At 35.4% G+C, this 23,098-nt stretch overlaps 1 protein-coding gene across 2 annotated transcripts in view; it reads right to left on the bottom strand.

The window, feature by feature from the left end:
• Wdr11 (WD repeat domain 11) overlaps window positions 1-23,098 on the bottom strand; it is a 53,922-nt gene that overhangs the window by 8,064 nt on the left and 22,760 nt on the right. For both annotated transcript variants that reach the window (XM_026384251.2, XM_026384252.2), the window contains exons 12-21: window positions 18,324-18,430; window positions 16,155-16,230; window positions 12,439-12,547; window positions 10,427-10,551; window positions 9,581-9,728; window positions 5,892-5,998; window positions 5,363-5,477; window positions 4,816-4,987; window positions 1,819-1,927; window positions 856-918 (exon numbers count right to left, since the gene is read on the bottom strand). In XM_026384251.2, the coding sequence (XP_026240036.1) occupies window positions 856-918; window positions 1,819-1,927; window positions 4,816-4,987; window positions 5,363-5,477; window positions 5,892-5,998; window positions 9,581-9,728; window positions 10,427-10,551; window positions 12,439-12,547; window positions 16,155-16,230; window positions 18,324-18,430 (1,131 nt within the window). The remainder of the gene's footprint in view (window positions 1-855; window positions 919-1,818; window positions 1,928-4,815; window positions 4,988-5,362; window positions 5,478-5,891; window positions 5,999-9,580; window positions 9,729-10,426; window positions 10,552-12,438; window positions 12,548-16,154; window positions 16,231-18,323; window positions 18,431-23,098) is intronic.

Genomic DNA, 23,098 nt, shown 5'->3' with positions numbered 1-23,098 from the left:
TTCCATGGGAGTTTCAGAAACTGTGAACAGTTGCCAGCAACTGGAATCAGATTTTCATTGATTAAATTATTTTGCTAATCATGAGGAAGAGTACATACTTTAGAGAACATGGCATTCAAAATTTATTTTAAAATTATTCTAAAAGTAAAATATTTAAGAAAAAACAGCTAGTATTTACGTTTCTAAAATAGATAAATTTGGAATATTCATAAGTCAGAGGGAAGGTATTCTTTACAGTTTCTCACTTATTTAATTTTTGGATACAGAAAACAATAAAATAATTATTTTGAATTTTCCAACAACAGAACATTCTAGGATCCTTAATTTGTTAAATATTATAATTACATGTGGCAATGTAGTTTGCAAAAATATTTTACACTTTACCAAGAACTCCATGTGGATCCACGGTTTTTTATTTCCTTTGCACTATTATTCCCAGTACATACTCTTGGCTCTGGGAACATATTAATTTCTCAGCCAGACCTATGCACACATAGTACCAGATACGGGACTCAGTTTTAAATGAGGGAAGTAGTCTTAAGAGTCACCTATGTGCATCTTCTAATACAGGGCTTCACAGGGGTTTGTGGTAGAGGGTGGCGAAACATAAGGATGTTAAACACAGATCCTAGACCTGCCCTGAGCTGAGGCCAGAGCAGTCTGGTAGTTGAGAACTTGGTGAAAACAAATGCTCTGTCCCTGTAATTATTAAACAGGTCCTTCTCTTACAGTACAAGAATGGTCTCTTCTTGGGCCATTTTTAAAAACACAAATTATTTAAATTTTAAAAAGCCCCAACTAATTTGTTTTTCTTTCTCATATTCTTTTTCTTCTAATAAAACTCACAGCACTTACTTAGACAATGAATTCAACTGTTCTTGAAGGAGAGTCTTTATTTCTTCATTTTCTGGATAATCACTATACAGAAAAGATTTTGAGTAAGTTCATTTTCTCTCCATTTACAACCACCTTTTTCTTTACCAGACAAAAAGTTGTTTTAATATAGGAAAAAAACCTCTTTGTAGAGCCTAGTTAAAAACCCAGCTATAAATTAACATAGCAACAATGTATACAGGACCCATAAATCATCTTTAATATCTGTTTTTATCTTACTGAGTTATAGAAATGCATAAAGAGAGACTCTTGGAAAATTTATCAGCTGGCACTAAAAACTTTCAGGTTAAAAAAATTCATTTTAATGAAGAACTATAATAAATAAAGAAATTTGCTCTTTCTGCCTTACAGAGTGGCCATTTGTTTCCCTAAGTAGACAGTTCTTGAGAACACACATTCCATTATATTTTTTAAAAACCCCTCACCCAATGCCAATCTATTTGCTTCATATGGCAGAAATTCAGTCACATTTGTAGATTTAATTAATAATAGTTCCTGTGACTTTTTTTTTTTTAACTATTAGGTAGATAGATGTTAGACTAAACATACCTCTGAAGCAGGCCTACTGATGCTACTTTTAAAAGAATTAGGCTTGGCCTCAAATCCCCCATCCTCCATTGGTCGTCTCCGCACTCACTTTTTCATCAGCATGGCAAGCCCACATTCAGACCACAGGGTGACCATCCAGCCACCTGAGAGCAACCTATGTATTTCCGGCTTCACACTGACCCACACTTTCACAAGGACCCACAGAGACAGACATAAAAGGCAGACGAGAGATGTTTAGTGTCTCTGCCTTCTTTTTGATTGACTTTAAGACTCCATTCCTTCTGAGATCTGGAGTGTATACCATGGCTGATTTTCATGGGTGTCCTTCAACCTCCAAGTATATTATGAAAGAAAAAGAAAAATGAAAAAACTTACACATGAGAAATGTCCAAAGAATACCATCCATTCCAAGGCTGGTGTAGTAAGAAGGCTTTCAGGGCAAGGGAGGCCCTTGGAATAAGGAGATACGGGCACCACACAGGCTCTAGACCAAAAAAAAAAAAAAAAAAAAAAGAAAGAAAGAAAGAAAAATTCTTTTTTAAGAAAAATAAGGTATTAAACTTTGGTACTACTTGAATCATAGACTCAGTATAATGACCAAACAGATACCAAGAATGGTCGTGATTTTAAAATATTAAAATAATTATATTTACTTGGCCACTGGCTTTTTTTATTTTTTCTTTTCTTTTAATTTCTTTTTTTAATAAATGACAACAGAATGCATTATAATTCATACTACACATATAGAGCATAATTTTTCATATCTCTGGTTGTATATATAGTATATTCACACCGATTCTTGTCTTCATACATGTATTTTGGATAATGCTGTCCATCACATTCCACTATGATTGCTAACCCCCTGACCTCTCCATTACCCTCCTACCCCTCTGCCCTGTCTAGAGTTCGGCAGTCTATTCCTCCCATGGTCCCCCTCCCTACCCCACTATGAATCAGTCTCCTTATATCAGAGAAAACATTCAGCATTTGTTCTTTTGGGATTGGCTAACTTCACTTAGCATTATCTTCTCTAACTCCACCTATTTATCTACAAATGCCATGATTTTATTCTCTTTTATTGTTGAGTAATATTCCATTGTGTATGTATGCCATATTTTTTTTATCCATTTATCTACTGAAGGGCATCTAGATTGGTTCCATAGTTTAGCTATTGTGAATTGTGCTGTTATAAACATTGATGTAGCTGTGACCTGTAGTATGCTGTTTTTAAGTCCTTTGGGTATAGACTGAGGAGAGGAATAGCTGGGTCAAATGGTGGTTCCATTCCCAGTTTTCCAAGGAGTCTTCAACAAATGGTGCTAGGAAAACTGGAAATCCATCTGCAACAAAATGATATTAAACCCCTTTCTTTAACATGTGCAAAACTCAAAGTGGATCAAGGACCTAGGAATTAAACCAGAGACCCTCCATCTGCAACAAAATGATATTAAACCCCTTTCTTTAACATGTGCAAAACTCAAAGTGGATCAAGGACCTAGGAATTAAACCAGAGACCCTGCGTCTAATAAAAGAAAAAGTAGGCCCAATCTTCATCATGTTGGATTATGCCCCAACTTCCTTAATAGGACTCCTATAGAACAAGAATTAAAATCAAGAACCAATAAATGGGATGGATTCAAACTAAAAAGTTTCTTCTCAGCAAAAGAAACAGTCTGTGAGGTGAATAGGGAGCCTACATCTTGGGAGCAAATTTTTACTCCTCACACATCAGATAGAGCACTAATCTCTAGGGTATATAAAGAACTCAAAAAACTAAACGCCAAAAAAAAACAAATAACCCAATCAATAAAAGGGCCAAGGACCTGAACAGACACTTCTCAGAAGAGGATAAAGAATCAATCAACAAATATATGAAAAAATGTTCATCATCTCTAGCAATTAGAGACTCAAATAAAAACTATTCTAAGATTTCATCTCACTCCTGTCAGAATGGTAGCTATTATGAAGCAAACAACAATAAGTGTTGGCGAGGGTGTGGGGTAAAAGGTACATTCATAAACTGCTGGTGGGACTGGTGTAGTCAATATGGAAAGCAGTACAGAGATTCCTTGGAAAACTGGGAATAGCCACTGGCATTTTACAACTCAGCCTCATGACCGACCCCTCCATGTTGAGTAGACATAATTACTTTACATTACCCAAATCTATCAATTATGTTGCCAATAGACTTCAGACTGTGCTACCCAATTCAATAGCCAATAGTCATGTATGGCTACTGAGCATTTAAAAAATGGCTAGCATTATGAAGGAAATGAATACAGTTTATCTCACCTAAATTAAAACTGATTTAGTCATTAGATAACTTTTAGCCATGTTTGGATCCATAGTGTTTTTTTTTAGTGGAAAATTTTATAAAATCCAAATAGAGCTCAAGTATCTCCACTGAAATTTGTCCTCTGAATTAAGATAATAATTTATTTTGCAATAAATGCAAAATACTTACTGAATTATGAACACCAAGTGCTAAGAGACACAAATACCTCATTAGTAATAAGGTAAGTTAAAGGCAGCCCAACCAATATCAGCAGTAACTTGGCAGTGCCTCCAGTTTGAACATAATGAGAAAGGGCAGGTTTTTAAAACCTTACTAATCCAAAAGTACCAAATATAGACTGTGCAAAGGCACAGACATTTCTCAGAGTTGACTTACTAAAGACTAAATGAGTTTCTCAAGTACTTTTCTACAAAAATAGAGTCTGGAGTATGTACCAAAGGTATGCTAAGAGAATACCCAATGCAGAAAGTTCCTGCTCTGCTCCAGGTAGGATCACAGGAACTATTTCCTTCCACAAGTATCTTCCAAAGATGAACACTGCACTTCCTAAGACAAAAGCTGACTTTTTTTTTTAAAAAATATTTATTTTTTTAGTTCTCAGCGGACACAACATCTTTGTTTGTATGTGGTGCTGAGGATAGAACCTGGGCCGCACGCATGCCAGGCGAGTGCGCTACTGTTTGAGCCACATCCCCAGCCCAAAAGCTGACTTTTAATCTCTCAATTAAGAAGCCAGCAGTCTTATCACTAGATTCATCTCCTCTGATGAGTCCTTTTAAATTCTGAGTAAGCCATGATGAATGTAGAGATACTTGATCTTGTTAACAAACCGCACAGAAATAGGTCAGAAAGGGACACTTAGGAAACCCTAGTTGGGAATGATTGGCACCTGCAGTTACCATGAGCACACATCTCAGCAATCATAAACTCTCAAGATTAAAGTTCATTTATTTTCTCATACTCAAGACTTCTGGAAAATGAGACTGAAATGAAAAAACAGCAGCTCTCTCTCTAGATGAAAATAGCTTGTGGCAAAACTACTGGTTTCAGAGCATCCTTTCATGAGAATTCCATACCAGTTAACTCCTGTTCATCCATTCTAAAACATGTAGACTTCATAGACATCTCTAGGACTCGGATGCAGCCATCATCAGATGCCAAGATCACTTTATCTGATGTGCACCAGTCTACGTCCAATATCCGAAAGGTCACATTTCTTCCACTTCTTAAACTGCTCACCATCTGAACCTGCAAGGGTGAATGTTGTCATCACTATCAGACAGAAAAGAAAACCTTTATTATTCTGGATTAAACTATCAAGGAAGACAGTGCAGTGTGACTAGGCCCCAAGCAAGGGCAGAACTCAGCAGCCTCTCCTGGCCTATCTTCCACATGCAGCCTATCTTTTAAAGGTCTCAAATGCAATGAAAGCCCCGTGAAGCTGTCACCTTTAAAACAAATACTGCACAAGTAAAATATTAAAAGAAGAAACTAATCAGTTAGGAGAAGCTTGACACACCTATTACACAGTTTTTCCTCCCTAAATCAGGAGAAGAGGAAAAACAAAACCAGTCCCTGTGACTGGTAGCCTCATTTATGTTTTACCCTCATGGGGCTGCCTACCTCTTTAGTATCCCACACTTCAGCACCATCATTGTACATTGCTATTAATTTTTGGTTTCCTTTGCCAGGAGCAAAACGAATCTTCCTCACCCAACTCCGATGTGTAGGTATTCCCCTAAAGACAAGCCAAAAAAAACAAAAAAAACCAACAACAATACAATGAAGAGTAAATCTAGTCCCCAGGAACTGTCCAATGTATCTTTCTAGCTCTGTTTTTGATAACAGGAGAACAACTTTACATTCTGGGATGAGGTCTGTATTTGACAGGAAGGCCTGCCCATCAACAGCTGCTTTTGCCTAGACCATCTGCAGGTATGTGTTTACTGTGAATGATCTAGAGCTTGGCTCAAAGCCCTTCTTCCCAAGTTCAGGTGACAAGGGACCCAAGGCTTGAAGCTTCACTTGGCCATGTTTATTGGTCCTGTTTGTAAGTCACAGGCCTTCAATGAGACCATACCAAGAGGTTACTTATTACCATTTCTTTTTTTCTTTTTTTTTTTAAAACAAAGATTTCATTCTTGGCTCATACCTGGATACTCTGCCTTTCAAATCCCAAAAATTTAAATTTCCATCCATGTCTCCAAGCACTAATGTATCTCCTTTCCAAGCAATGCAGGTAATACTACCCATACTTCCCTAGAAAACAACAGCAATGAAAACACACATAAATAAGTTTTCTGGGTAGATCAATAGAGAAGGGATGCCTTTTGAGGGAGAAATACCTTGGGAGAAAGCAAGCTATATGAAGAAAGTAAAGGAAAATCTTTCCAGAGAACCGATTTTAACTTATTTCTCACTGCAAAAGGACAAATAAATTCATCCCAAGGAAAACATCATTAGTTTCATACTAACTATGCATTGATTTTTCTATTGAAAAAGAAGACCCAGAACTTTACTGATATTATCTTGAATTTCTGCAAAGAAGTTACAAACAGCAATTTAATTATAAGAATGAAACACAACTGTAATAAATTCAACTGGGAAGAAGAGGACTCAGTTCCCACAGATGTACAGAGGTGGTACTGCAGACAGCTTAGCAGCCTGAGTGCTGGACTCAGCTAGCCTGGACTAGAATCTCAGCTTTACCCACTGAAACTGGCATGGACTTGGGGCACATTTATTTAACCTTTCTGTGTCTAGGATTTATGACTAACAGAGTAGAGTAAGCTCATGAAACTTTAGAAGATGTTCCTCAGTGTTAATAAATTTATAAAGGTAAAGGCCTTAAACCATGTCTGCCACACTATAAAGACTTGATATATGCTAGCTATTAAATACTATTACTATTCAACTGCTTCTCTATTTATTAACTTAAGTCTTGGTTTTGTATTTATAGTAAAATATATGAATTCACATGATGTCCAATGGTTAGGAATAGGAAATGATGTTTGACAAATTGACTATTAACCGACACTGCCATCTACACCAAATATTGCATAAATCCTTGTGGCAGTCAAGAAATAAAGGAGAAGATGGCTTAAAATTAATATTATAATGAACTCAATAAGAAATTTATTTATATTAATTAAATGAAATTTTGTATATAAATACAATGCTCTCAAACCTGATTTCTATTTTCTTGACCAAACTAACATAACATTTAAGAATTTGCCTTTAACTTTAAAAAAATAGAACATTACAGTTCAAATTCGCCTAGAAATCATTGTCACTCGGGCTGGGAATATAGCTCTGTTGGTACAGTGCTTGCTTTGCAAAATCAAAGCCCTGGGTTCCATCCCCAGCAACACACACACACACACACACACACACACACACACAAGAAATCATTGTCATCAGCTTTGAGTTCATGGTGATGTACTAATACAACTGCAGGGACTGTCCAGACCTTTCCATCTGAGTGCAGATGGGACACAAGCACATGAAGGTACACAGGAGCTTGGAGAAGAAGGGCTGAATACCTGCATTGTGGTGCTAAATAATCCCAAACCTAAGGAGAGCACACTACTTGATACTGCTATGCTGCCTATGTGTGAAATGGGACATTCGGTGATCACAGGTAAGACTGATATAAGACAGAGACATTCACTGTCTGTTCCAGCTTTCTAAATAAGCGCAATTACAGAATTATCCACATACACATTATTTAAAATATGTCAAGCTTTCTCCTTCCTTTTGCCATTTTATATACTCCACAGTTCTAGGGTCAAAATCCAGAGGAAGAGTTTCAACTCAAAATGAATGTCAAATACTTTACATTTGAGAGCATATTAAAATAAATATTGGATTAAAACAAACCAATTCTCAGCCTACATTCTATATCAGTCACTGGAAAACAATTTCAGAATGTAAAAATAACAAATAAAAATTTGTTATTGATAAATTTCTCACATACTATATAGATGTCAATTTCCTTTCCCTAAAAGCAATCTGCTCTAAAATATTTACTAATTTCATTGAAGGCTGCATTCTCATGAAGCTGGTCATTCCTTCAGGGAGTTTTATCTTGCTGGCAGAACAGAGACTTGCTATATCCTTACTCAGGCCTCTATGAAAAGATGGGATTCTAAAAACTCTGAGGTGCAATGACAATTCTGAAAAAAGCACTTATAAAATGGAACACTCACATGTCTAATATAAAAATGTTTAAAATTTCTCTAGGGCATGGGCTGGGGGAATGGCATTTCAAAAATTACTCAAGAGTTTCTACATTTTACTCTCAATGTGCAATAATTAGAAATCAGAGAGACTGGGCTGTTATTGCATGGCACCGGAAGAGCTCAGATGGTGCTTTCTCTGGGGTTCCAGAGGAAAGGATGACTCCATTATGCTGAAACTCTATGGCTCAATTCTAATAATAGTTTTTCATTTAAAGTTCTTTACTATTATAATTACCAAACAAGCTTCCACTTTTGTATTATTTTTATCCTTCCAAAATCCTGAATATGTTTGGCAATATTAGGTACCACTAGGTTTCAGGTGTGATTTGTTCTATACAATAATAAAGATCAAATTACATTTTGAAAAGCACTCTTGAATGTTAGCTTCAATTTAGAAGTCATAAAGGGTATTTTGTTTGTTTGTTTGTTTTAGAAAAAATAATCAATTCTTCTACAATTGTTAATATGGAAGATTGGTAGCCATCTCCTAGGAGGTCCCCACTGATTCTGCCTTTTGGTACACACGGCCCTTGGTCATCACTTCTACAGGAAAAGGGTTGATTTGAGAATAAACGGCATACTACAATAGAAATGACAGTGTGACTTCCCTCTTGCTTTCTGCTGGATCACTCCAGCAGAAGCCAGCTGTCATACCATGAAGAGACTCAAGGAGCCTGACAGAGAGGGTCCCAGGAGGAAGAATGAAGGCCTCTCACCAACAGCCAGCATTTTGTAATAGCCGTTAAATGAGCCATCCTGGAAGTGGATTTGTCTGCCCCCCTGTATTTGAAATAACTGCAGCCCTGGCCAACATCTTGACTGTAATTTCAGAAGACTGTGAGCCTGATGAGGGGGTTGGCCTTTCACTAGAACATCCCAATTTTAGATGGCAACTTTAAGTAAATTAATTTTTTACTTTTTAAAAAAACTTTAAGTAAATGGAGATTTAAAAAATCTTCTCATTCCTCCATTTAACCATTCTAGTAGTTTGTATTAGTTAACAAAAACATTTTTTTTAATTCATCTGTTAAAAACAACCTGTTAGATGAATGTTGAGAATAAACCTTAGTTAGAGGATTCCATAAGGCCAAAAAAAGGTGTGGGGGGGATGTATATCTATCGATATAGATGTAAATACTAATACTATTACACTTAGAATCTAATTACTATTCTCAGTAAATAATGCTAGACTCTATAAGTCAAATCTGAGAGAAATTCCTGAAATGGAAATAAACAGATGATTAAGTTAGACCTGAGTTTCAAACACGGTTCTGCCATATAAATAAGCCAGGTAACCTTGAGAAAAGTTACTTACTCTCTTTCAGTTTCATTATAGATAAAATGGAGATAATTACACACCAATTATTATGGGGATAATAATGAGTAGTACATGGCAAATATTTCATCAAACAGTTACGATGTTATTCTCTAGCAGTATGACGCAATTTTAATCAGTTATAATGTCTTCTTAAACAGTAAAATTTATTTATATGAAGTTTTTTTGAAGAAGCCTTCCAATTGAACTATGCCTTCACTGACTATGGATCACAAAATCTTTGATAAGAACTGTGATGGAGATTTAATCAAGGGTTAGACTCACATCTGGTGGAATCCGAGCACTATCTTTCACAGAGTTTCCTTCAACAGTGAGATGATAAACTTGGCCATCATTATCAGTAAATACAAAATGCTCCCGAGCAGAGATGTTCTGGCTGAGTTCAGATTTACTTTCTGCCTCCTGCAACAAGCTTTGTGATAGAGAAAAATATGATTTTTTTCCCTTATAGTGACACTCATCATTAACTAACTTGCCCACAGTCCAGATGCATTAACAAGAGGTCCAAAACCATTTAAAAAGTCTAAAATAAATCTTGCCCAGCTAATAAAGTAAAAATATAAAATCACTCTAAATAGTTACATCATGGGAGAAAGTTTATCCAGTATGGGGGAAAATAGTATTATAAATGTAACAGAAACTTTTTTTTTTTTGCTACTCAACTCAATCAACAGAAGAGTGGTGTTCCACTGACCTCTCACAGTCTCTGAAGCTTTTTGTTTTTAAAATGGTGTGGATAGGGATGATATAAAAATTTAGAATTTCCAAAGAATTTTCTGTGGTGTACAGAATAACATGAGCTATCTCTATGTTTACACTACATTCATCTGAATTTTGGAAACTGAAGTGAAGGGAACAGAAGGGCACAAAATGAACATATTCACTAAAAGATAGATGGGTGAATAGTATTGCATGTTACTGAATGCACTAAGTAATACAAAAATAAAATTAACTTTTCAGATTTTGATTATACACTGAAATATGAAACCAAGTATGTTTAAGAAACAAAGTCTAACCTACTACAGCAGATGCCTTTAGATGACACTTGTCAACTTCACAGTCACAATACTGACAGTATAAATGATATTGGAAGGAAATGGCAAACTGTACCTGATCACTGAGGACTCCACGATACTCAGCTCTGTGTCTGAGACAACAGTCTGGCGGGCCATGGCTTCTCGGGTAGCAAGCTGTTTCTTCTTCAGGCTCTTCAGGTTGTGAGATGGTGACCACTCCTGTGAAGCAAACACAGACAAACCCAGAAGTGCCAGGTCTCCTCTGCCAAAGCATCCTTCCAGAATATGGCACACTCCCCACTGGCCAGTACCACTTACTATTGCTGCATGTGAATTGTTCTTCAGATTGTACCTATTTATAGGAAGGCCGAATGAATGTATTTTAATCAGAGCATAAGTAGAAAACTTAATGACCATTTTGATGCTTTCTCTTTTACAAAATGAAAAAAATGAATTCAATTGTGGCATCTCCTACTCCTCAACTCCCAGGCCTACCCTTCACCTGCACAGGGTAAGAATCATGCTCCTGGAGTCAGGGCCCATTATTAGGCCTGGCACTGTTCCTCTTGTTGATTCTTTTATATACCCGCCAATTCCAATGCTTTTAATCCAATATCTTCTCATTTGTAAAAGTTCCTAAAGAGTAGTTATTTTACATAATTGCATTTCTAGTTTACATAAGTAGTACTGCTATACAGAATTATTTCTTCCTCTTTTCATTATTCTTAACATATTTTAAGTCATCTCCCTATTGGTTCTGCATAGTAGATAACACTCCACAGGCATTCACCAACATTTAATCTGTCTGTTCTCTCAGCAAAGGACACCAGATTGCCTCCAAATTCCCATCATGACAAATGACACTGCAGTCAAAATACTTATAAAAGTTCATTTCTGACTCAGATGCTCAGTGCTCAAGGATTCCTACCGTTGCATCTCACCCACAGTTCACACTATCTGGTTTTCCAATTTTTGTTATTTTAAAAGGTATATTGTGGTTATTTCCCTTTGTGCATCTCTGAAAAACAATGAGTTTTATTTTTCTTTTCTTTTCTTTTTTTTTTTTTTTTGATTTTTCTTTTCTTTTCGACAGCACTGAGGAATGAGCCCACAGGGTCCATACCACTGAGCACACCCCCAGTCCTTTATATTTTAAAATAGGTCGATAAGTTGCTGAGGACAGCCTCAAACTTGCAATCTTCCTGTCTCAGATTCTCAAGTCACTGGGTTTACAGGCGTGCAGTGCCATGTCCAAGGAGCTTGAACATTTTTACATGGCCTTTTGGGTTTCTCTGTCACACTCTGTCCATTTTTCCAGTGGGATTCCCGTTTCTTCATTGTTGATTTGTAGGAGTTCCTAGTTAACTTTGACACAGGAACATTTCTTATTTGACAACGGTACCCTTAATCAAACAGCATTGATAGGGATGAAGTCAAATTCATTAGTTCTTTTTTTTAGTCTGGACTTCTAATGTACTCTCTTGCCCCTGTTCACAAAAATATTCTTTTGTACTTAGTTTTATTAATTTTATAGCCTTCCTTTTTTACACACAGGTCTTTAATCTTGTGGAGACCTCTCTTGTACATAGCTTTGGTTTTCTTCCTCAGGTAAGCCACTTTCCTCAATAGTTTCCTACAGTCTGCCCATCCTCTGCTTTGGTGCTGTTTCACTGCACATTCAGCAATTGAGTATTCACATAGGTCTGTTTCTGGGCTCTTTGTTAGGTTGGTCCATTTCCTGTTCTTGTGTCAGTACAACACTGATTTTACTTCCATAAAATTGGAAGTAAAATTTATCATACGTTTTAATATTAGGGAGTGTGGGCCCCACGACTCCCACATTTACTCCTCGTTTTTCAAGGATAATTGCCATTTCTTCTGCTTACCAGGTTGCTCAAAATATCCAACTGGAATTGCACTAATCTAATATTAAATTAACCCATCCTAGAAAATAAACAGTTATCTATAATTAATGAGATCATCTTCCCTCAAAAATTTTTAACAAGAAAAACACTTGGCAGTAATGATGGCAATTTAAGCTAAAGAAAACAAAATATACCACATATTTAGATACCTAAATTAACTAGTGTTTAAACTATAACTTACCAAAGCAGTTATTGCAGGAAAATTTTTGGACATTTCCCTAAGAAGGGTACAAGTCCTAACATCCCATAATTCCAGTGGTTTATCTTTGAATACAACTGCCAAATACTGCCTAAAATGAACCAAATATAAAATGAACAAAATTACTAAATAAGCTCCTTTTGCAAAAATTTCTTCATGAATTAGTACAAATTAAAAGTTAAATAAATCAGAAAGCTCAGATGACACATTTGAAGCATATCAATTTAAACCAAGTCGGCCCCCATGATTAACAGCTGTAAGGAGATGAAGCTCTGAAACGACCTTTGGGAGTTACATACACCCTCCTCACATTAGGGAGGTAGATTACCTCAGAAGATGGCGTGGCCTAGGTTCTCAATAACTCTTCTAAAGCTCTATTTCTCACGTCTGCCATGGGAATACTACTACCTACGTCAATGAATTAGTACGCAGGTGGCGATAACAATTAAAAGTATATAAAGTTTCTATCATCCCACCACAGTAAGTATGCAACAAATAAAGCCACTTTGTTCAGTCTTTCAAGCCTGGAAGTACAGAAGGAAGTCAGTGAAAGCAATTCCACAAAGGTGAACTGATATCTCAGTAACCACTGCAAGAAACTCAATCATTATACATAAACGATGGCTAACATCAAGGAAATGGGACAGAGTAGGAAGATCCCTGTACCCAGCACATCAAAGGACTCAGAATCTTCCACTCGGTATCATGCCTGCAACTTGATAATTATAGGGCTTCAGGCAAGCCACATAACCTTTTTGAATTTTACTCTATCTTTAAAATTGTGTTAATAATACCAACCATACCTACTTCACAAAATGTTAGAGGGACTAAAGAGATAAGAACATTAGACATCATAATGGACTATGTAAATACAGTACACTGTTTATTATGTCTAACATAACAGCATGTCTATAAAATACTAATGTTAAACAATGAGATACCCGCTAAGAAGATCCACTGCAAAAGAGGAGATTAATTCTGACAACAGGGAAATGGCCTTCTAGATAGAGTTACAGATGTGACAAATGACAACAGAAAAGGACAGTGTGTACTGGGAAACATGCACCTTAAATGCAGAGTATGTGGGAAAAAAAATTTAAAAAAGAAGATTGAAATGTGAATTTTGGTTCACATTATTAGAGACCTTAAATGCCAGCTAGGTTAAAAAAGGATGCCCCCCTATTCTTGACACAGTTAATCTGTGTGTTCTGAAGCAGGGAACTTCAAAACCTGAATGTTTTGAAGCAGGGGAACTGTGATTAGTGTTTTAGACATGAAATTCAGTACGAATTTAGCCAAATGTTTAGAATGAGAGTGAAAACAGAAGAGACTGGAATCCTATCAGTACAAGCAACTCTCAACAATTTTAGTCTTGGAGCTCCTTTGCACTCTTAAATATTATTGGGCACCTTTAAAGGACTTTTGTTTATGCACATTAGACCAAATGATGTTTTATGTATTAAAGATTAAACTAAATAAACTAAAAAACTTTACTTATTCATTTAAAATGAAAAAATAGAAAATATAAAATAACTAGCAATATGGTAGATTTAAACACAAGCCATATTGATAATTACACTATGTATAAATTATTTAAATACTGAAATGAGAAGGCTGAGACTGTCAGGCCAAATAGAAAAACAAGCCCCAATTACATGCTATCTATAAGAAACAAACTTCAAATATAAAGACAAGGGTAGATTACAAGTGTAAAGATGGAAAACTACAAAACACTAACCAAGAGAAAGCTGGAGTGGTGATACTAACAGCAGACAAATCAGACTTATTTCCAAACAAATACTAGTACTGAGGATAAGATATTCACAATAATAAAGAAATCAACAAGTCAAAAAGATATAAACATGTATGTACCTAATAATAGCTTCAAAATAGCCAACGCAAGGAATTCTTCAAAAGAAAAATAAATCCATTACTAAAGTTAGAAATTTCAACAATCTCAGTCCTTCATAGAATAAGCAGGTAGAAATCAGTAAAAATATAGGAGACTTGAATAACAGTATCAACCAACTAGACATGACATGGAATACTCTAATCAACAGCAGAATATACCTTTCCAAGTTTGCATATGGAACATGTACTAACAAACATTTGGGTCATTAAACAAATCACATTAAATTAAAAAAACTGAGATAAAATGAAACATGTTCTATGGCCACAATGGAAACTAGAAAACAACAAAAAGATGTATCTAGGAAAAACACCCAAATAGTTCAAAGTTTAAAAATACACCTATGAATACTCCATGGAAATGTTAAAATATTATACAACAATTCAAAAAATTATAGGTTAGAAAAAAATATTGCTTACATAGCATTAAATGCTTATATCAAAATTTCCAGGATTTAAGATCCTGCAACAGAGCAAATATGTCAGCTCTCTCACCACTTCTATTCAACATTTACTGGAAGCCATCATCAGTGTGATGAAGCAAGAAATAAAAGGCTTACAGACTGGAAAGAAATATGTAAAAGTGTCTTGCCAGGTGAAGCACCGAACGCCTATAATTCCAAAGGCTTGGGAGGCTAAGGCAGGAAGACTGCAAATTCAAAGCCAGCCTCAGCAACTTAGTGAGGCTCTAAGCAACTTAACCAGACCTAGTCTCTAAATAAAATACAAAAAGGGCTGGGGATGTGGCTCAGTGGTTAAGCATCCCTGGATTCAATCCCAGTACCATCCCCCCACTAAAGTGTCATTATTAGCAAATAACAAAATTATTTATGTAGAAAACCCTAAAGGACAAACAAAAATGCTACCAGAACTAATAAATAAGGTCAGCATGGTCACAGATACTAGGACAATATCTGAAATTATTTCAGTATACAAATAATGAGTGAAAATTGAAATTAAAAGAAGTAAAAAATTCCATTTATAATAGCATCAAAGAGAAATAAAAAATATTACATGAAGACTTACACACTAAAAACTTCAAAATATTACTAAAATTAAAGTCAACTCAAATATGTGGAGAGAGATATCAGGTTCATGAATTGCAAAACGTGTCAAGATGTCCATTCTTCCTATTCTGATATACGGATTCAATGCAATCTCAATCAAAATCATAGAAAGCTTTTTTGGTAAAACTGATAAACTGACTCTAAAATTTACATTGAAATACACAGATCCTAAAAAAGCTAAAATAACTTAGAAAACTATTAGGACGCTTACTCTTTCTTTCTTTGTTTTTTTGACTGACTTTCATTCAGTTTCTATTTTTAATAATTCTTTTAACATGTATTTTCTCATGGAACAAAAAATTTCTGAAAATAAATGGGTCTAAATTATAAAGAAAATGAGTTCTTTCACTCAATAACCCCATGCTTAGTGGAAATACACAAGAATTTCACAAGATTAAAAAAATAGTTTTTTTTAAAGGGTAAAGCACATTTGTATCAACCCAGCCACCACAGATCAAAAAATAGGCCACTGGTTTTATTAATCTAATGACATGTTAAGATTTCCCCAAATTACTTCTCTTTTTCAGAAGTGGGGTATTTAAAGTGATAGCAATTTAATTTGATGGCCAAAATATTTTCTTTGATGTGGGTGCACATCACCATTTGTAATCACCAAGATATTTCATATGTAGTTTAGTATATTCCCTCTTTCTTAAATATCTTTTAACAAATCTATAAGATTTCATTAGATAACACCATAGATTTCTTCAGGTTGACACTTACTTCAAATGAGATACTTTAATCATTTCAATGGGCGATTCATCACTCCCTCGTTCACCACGAAAAGCAATGCTCCTTCCTTTAATTGCAAACATTAAAGAAAATGTGAAAAAGCACCAAAAACATGTAAGAAATAAGAAGCTATACTGATCAGTGCTATCCTGTCTCCTCCTGTTCATTCTTCCATTTACTTCTAAGATGTTCTAATAATTAAATTCAGAAAATAGTCTCAATATACAATGACCTATCACTTATATTTAAATATCTATTTTATAAAAAGACATTTTCATTTGTTTTAAAGTTTATTAAATACCATTTTCTAAAATTTTAAAGCATCTATAATAAAGCAATTGTCTACTACAAAAACTACACATATATTTAAAGTCCTATAAAATCTTCTAGGTTTCCAAATACTAAGTAGTAGAAAAAAGTCTCGTGGAACAAGTATTGAATATTTCTTGTCCCACATGCAAAATAAAGTATTTTGAACATGTTGCCACCAAAACACCTCTATACATGGAAGTTAGGGAACTATAACTACAGTGCTTATGTATGCTGTATAATTAGTTAACTGCTAGAAGAAAGAAAATGTTTCTTGTTTCTCTATGAATAAAAAGTACACAAATTTTAATTCATGTCTGAATAAACATTTTAGTTCATTTCTTAGATTTTGTTTACCTTAAATAAAAGAGAATATAATGAATTAAAAGATGCTGAATGCCTCTCTGCTAAAGGCAGTCAATCTCATAGAATCTTACTATGCTATTTTTGTACCCCACAAACCTGGTCTGCTGTCTTCCTCAGAGGAAACTACAGGCTGGAAACTCCAATGCCCACTGGAGGAAGTCAGTAACTATTACTCTTGGCATTCATTCCTCAAAAGGTAAATTTTTAGTTACTTAACAATCCTGACTTAATCCCATTGGAAAAAAACAAGCAAGGAGTTTTTTTTTGTTTGTTTGTTTGTTTTGTTTTCAGTGAATGCTACTAGAAAATGACATTGTGGGACACTACATTACTGGAGAGAGGGCCAGGGCCAGGGCATTGGCAATGAGGAAGTTTTGTTTAAAAATACCTATTCAAAATCATAGCCCATGTTATAACATGATGAAACTATCAATCCTATCAAAGCAATTTTCAACTGCTTTATTTTGAAACTCATTGGATTGTTTTAAATAATTTTGAATAAGTCATTTTACTGGAATGTTTTCTATTATGAAGTCTTCAAACTACCCATTGAGTTTTCCTTTCAGTCAGCCAGAGACTATCAAGACTATATTTTAACATTTAAAAACTATTTTGGGGGGTTGGGAAGAAGAGAAGTTCACTGGATTAGACAAAGGAGAATGAAGGGAAGGGAGGGGGGATGAGAATAGGAAAGACAGTAGAATGAATCAGACATAATTCTCCTATGTTCATATACAAATACACAACCAGAGAAACTACACATCATGTACAACCACAAGAATGGGATCCTAATTAGAATAATTTATACTTCATGTATGTATGTCTAAATACACTCTACTATCATGTATATCTAAAAAGAATAATTTTTAAAAATGAAAAACTATTCTTAATCTATAAGTTTTTAAAGGAGTTTCCTACAAAGGTCCAAACTTTTTTTTGCAGGGGGAGGGAGACAGGGACTTGAAGTCACGGGCCTTTACCACTGAGCTACATCCCCAGTCCTTTTTATTTTTTATTTTGAGACAGGTCCTTGGTAAGTTGCTGAGGGTCTGGCTATGATGCTAAGGCTGGCCTCCAACTTGCGATCCTCCTGCTTCAGCCTTTTGAGTCAATTAAAGGCCCAAACTCAAAGCAGAGAAGCTAAAAGTCTAACTATGAACAATTATTTTAAAATTAATATTTTAGTTATATATAACAAAATACTTCAACTGGACAGAGTATCATATTTTTTTAATGAATCAGTCTGTTTAGGCTAATGTTATTCCATTTTATCATGTATTTGTGTTAACAATGTTTCCCTAAAAACAATGATGAGATTTTTCTGGGGCAATTATTACAAAACAAAAGAATGAATATATAAACACAGAATGTAAGAAAAAACTCCTAAGTGAAAGAAAATATTCTGGAACATGTTCTATAAATAGCAGCATCTTTGACAAATATGACAAACAATGGTGAATCTTTTAACAGTCTAAACATACAAACCTGTTGGAAGGTCAACCAGCTGAAGTTCATTTCTCACTAATCCCATATTGTTTGGTGTTGAGGTAGCAAAAGAAAGAAAACCTGTCAAACTTGTCCATTCAATACCCCTAGAAATAACAAAGATTAATTTAATACATTTTTTTGTTTGGAAAGTTTATTTGAAAAATAAGGTTTTCCTAATATCTAATTTTACTATAAATTTCAATTAAAAACTACTAGTGTTTTAATATTAAAAATACTTTCAGTATTAAAAATACTTTAATTCAGAACTTATTATCATATATTTCTGACACAAAATTATTTCTAATTTAAACTTTATCTATGGATATAGTAACATGATAATCATCAGAAGTCATGCTACCATTAAGAGGATTATTAAAATTTGTCTAGGGAGTCATATCACAGGAATTTCCAAGAATTTCAATTGCTTAAAAAAAAGTGCTACAGGAATATTCTGAGTAGAACGGTTAAAGTTGAGTACATTTAGGAATTTTATAAATTTTATCAAAATCTTGGTTAAACAGAAATTCTTAAAGCAAAGACTATGAACTGAGCTATTTCATGTGGAAGTAGATGAAAGTTTCAAATAGTATATCAATTAGAGAAAAGCATAAAGCAAAGTCTCAAAAAGAAAGACATGGCTGACACAGCAGCAACTGATATATCCAAAGCCCTGGGGGTCTTGTGAATGTGGGACTTGACAATAAGTGACAACACATTCCTTCCTGCTAACAAAACTAGACAGTGTAAACCAACACAACACAGGGGGGAAAAGAAAAGGTGCCATGGAACAAGAGGATTCCTCAGAGTCTCGAGAAAAAGGCTCTATGTTGCTTCTATGCAGTGAAAGCTGGCTGGGAGTGAAATCTAAATTTGGTTCTATATGCAACTGCTCATTGGTACTTAGGGACAGTGTTTTCAAAAACAAGGTATTGTCAATGGCTGCTCTCAAAATACAGAGTTGAGTAGTTGTGATAGAGGTTTTATGACCTAAACATCATAAGCCTAAAATATTTATTATCTGTCCCTTAACAGAACACATTTAACAAACCCTGATCTAGTCTATCCATTTCTAAACTGATTTGAATGCAATTGCTAGTATGAATATTGCTTTACATTTCTTGCTCATTTTCCCAAGGAGGTATAATGGCTTCCTGCATCAGGTCCAAACTCCTCTCTGTGGCTTTCAAGGCCATCTACCTCATCCTCCCTAACTAAACTCCAATCATATGCATCTTATCTACTACTTTACTAGAGTAATCTGACTCACTCATCCCTATGAATGTACCTGCATTCTTGTCTTTTAGCAGAGGAACAAACATAATCCAAAGAGAACTAAAACAAATATTTCCAATAGGAGGTGACAGTTTTTGTTATCTAGGTTTTCTTAAATGTAAAATTGTGTTAAAACAGAACTTAAAACTGAGTTCTTAACTGAACCCATAATCTTGTGCTTGTGAGGCAAGCACTCTACCAACTGAACTATATCCCCAGCCCATTGATGGAATTTTTGTACCTAAAATGACCACTCTCCTTCCCTCTACAGATGCTGCTATAGTTAAGAATCGGCTATAACACTTATTCACTGTGATTTCTCTGCATCTCTGTTTCCCCACTTATTATGTAGAAATAGCAATATTAAGTGAAAACAGAAGGACTGGCACATAACCCATGCTCCATGCACTGGCAATCACCACCTTCATAATTACTACTCTTATTTCAAGAGCTAACTCAAGCCCCATTTTCTTCATCAGGTCTCTCCATGTACTGAACTCAAATCACACCCACAATGAACACCATATAATTTCATTAATTATTCACTAGAAAAGTTCCTTTGTCTCTTGTTTCTTTTTTCTTTTCTCCCACAGGTAACAACACTCATTAATTTTTCTGCATAGCATGAACAAAAGAAAAGGAGTCAATTTGGAGTTACTCCACTCTCTTTAAGTCTAGTAGCTTTAATCAGATCTATTTGACCACAAAACCCCTAAGACCCACCCTCCAAGCCTTGTCCCTAACAGTGTGAACTACCTCCAGTACAGTGATGTCACTATCTCTAGACACTAATAACTCTATCCTCCCATTCCTCATTCGTGATTTTTAAAAATTTATCTGTTAAGTACCAAGTTAGTGACTGTGCTGTCCTTCTGGAGCTTACATTCTAACAACAAAGAGACCCCATACATGTACGTTCTGCATTACCTGTTGTGAGAGACATTGCTGTGGAGCTCAACAGGGGCTGTTTTAAGAGTCACCCATGACTTGGTCTCAGGGCAGGCAGACCTGGAAGACCATTAAAGCTGACACCCAAAGGGCAAATAGGCTTTGACCTAAGCCTGAGCCACTGAGGAAACAAGTGTGAGTGGTTGAGGAACAGTGTGCTAGACTGCATTCTGTGAAGGGAGGTATCATGACTCTCCAGGCATGTGACAGGCACTTGGGGATTCTGTTAAGACTTAATGAATGATGTCCAAGAAAAGCCTAGCACTCTTTCTTGTGTTTATTAGTGCTGTGAGTTCTTATTGCCCAAAGCTTGGCCCTTGTCCCTGATGCCAATCCAATAATGAGGACAGAGTTTTGAGAAAAAAGAAAAAGGAGGCTTATTGCTTTGCTAGCAAAGGAGAAACACAGGGGACTCCTGTTCCAAAGGCTGTGATTCTGCCCATCAGCAGGAACAGGGGGCTTTTTTATAGAGATGATTCAGAGAAAATGAGATTAGGGAGGAGGAGGTTAGGGAAAAGAAGATCAGAGAAAAGATGATCAGGGAGAAGGAGGTTGGGAAAAAGCAAAAAAAAAAAAAAAAAACACGTAAGTTTGAAAGCCACAAGGGATATAGTCAAAGCATCAAGTTACATCCCAGTGTGCAGGATGTACAGATCCAAAATGGGCCATCTGTAATCTAGCAGAAGCATGTTGCCTTTGAACAGATTATGGTGGAAGCTGATATATCCAATAACCACAGAAGAGAATAAAAAAATCAAGATGGACTTCAAAGTGGATAAGGAGGGGATTATTTCTCAAAGGAATGAATAATTTTGTCAAACGAAGCTGAGCTCACACTGCCCTTGGGATCAGAACACTGCTATCTTGGTTTAAATACACACTAAGGTCTGTAAAAGACCAAGAACAGTAGCTCACTCACCAATCTAGGACTTTAAGAACTCCTAACTACTGAACAAGTGTAACCTTTGAACTTATCAGCAGGTATCTGTGGATCTGACTCCTATAGGTCCCTAAGCTAAGCCAAGCACACTGACCATTTACTGGGGCTGCTACATAGACTACTGCTCAACATGGTGGTGGAAGCACATTTTTGAAATGCCTGAAAGTACTAAGATTCTTCTGCAAATTTATAGACAAGAATGGAGATCACCTTACTTTCTACAAATCAATCAATTTAATCAAAGTCAATCAGTGTTCTGATATCTATAAAAACTGTTAATAATTTTTGACACCCCAAATAGTACTGGGCAATATTATTTTAAATAGTCTAGTATACACAAACACAAACTAATAATCTAAGAAAATTAACATGTACCACTTCACCTTGTTCACTTTTAGGTTTTCTCCAATGAATTATAAGCATCAAAGCCTTTGGCTCAATAGATGTTTATAAAGCATTCTGGTTAAAAGACCACAGTTTTAAAGCACACACACACAACCATCTGCAGTTAGACAGTCCCTGGCCACATGTATACCCAAGATTCATTTACAAGGTAGAAAAACAACTTTCTAAAAGTTAGCTTTAATTTGCACATAAAAACCTAGCATTTATTGGGTTTATTGCTAATCAGTTCAGAATTTTTTATAACACATCTGTGAAGTCTTCATAATAGCTTTTACTTGTAACATTAAAATTGCATTAATTGAAACACAAAGACAGAAGGATTTTAGCATCCTCTTGGGCAGCATCTCTAAATATAAAATAGATTAACTTTGAAATGACAATTAAGAGGGAAAATTCATATAAAAACTTGAGCATCTGAATATCATCATCCACAACACTAGTCTGTATAAGCAGCATATCCCTTAGAGTTGTTCAGTATCCATCTAACACTATAAACAAATGCAGTATTACTCAATCAGAAATGTTATCACAGCATGTGTATAAGTAGTATACATAGTGACATCTACAACCTGATCAATCCAGGTTCACAGATCACTTAACACCAACACTTCACTGAGAGCTGCCAAAGGTTTTGGTATTCAGAAACAAAATGACAGTGAGTATGATTTTCCAGAAGCAAGTGGAAAATGCTTGGCACGAATCTTGGCCCATTTTTATTTTATTGCCAACATGGTTCCTTCTAGTATGGCATTTCTGAACAGGAGATTTAGCTCATGTACTGTTAAGTATATATAAAGAGCCCAGGCTCTGAAGTTCAAAAAGCCTAGAATGAATTCCATTTATCTCTTTCACAGATTACTCTGTGATTTGCGGTTTTTCCCTTCTCAAGTGGAAATACAATAGTGCCTACCCACTAGGGCTGTAGTGGGTATTCAGTGAAATGATACATGCAAAAGTATTAATAATTAACATAACCCTTAGAAAGAGCACTGGTTAAACAGAAAATTCAGATTGGTTGGTGTTAGCCATAAAAAAAAATTACTATAGATGAAAGACGAGGGTAAAAAAATATGTGAAGAGCAGAAACATTGACAAGGAGAAAGAGAAAAGATAAAAGCAATGGCAGCAGAGACTACCGAAAGAAGTATCACAATCACATACTGCAGACCTTAAAACAGAAGAAGATCAACAGCCTGAAAGAGTCCAA

Source organism: Urocitellus parryii, chromosome 5, assembly GCF_045843805.1.
Source record: "Urocitellus parryii isolate mUroPar1 chromosome 5, mUroPar1.hap1, whole genome shotgun sequence".
NCBI lineage: Eukaryota > Metazoa > Chordata > Mammalia > Rodentia > Sciuridae > Urocitellus > Urocitellus parryii.
The sequence above is the reverse complement of the archived record's forward strand: the minus strand, read 5'-3'. Positions and strand labels throughout refer to the sequence as shown.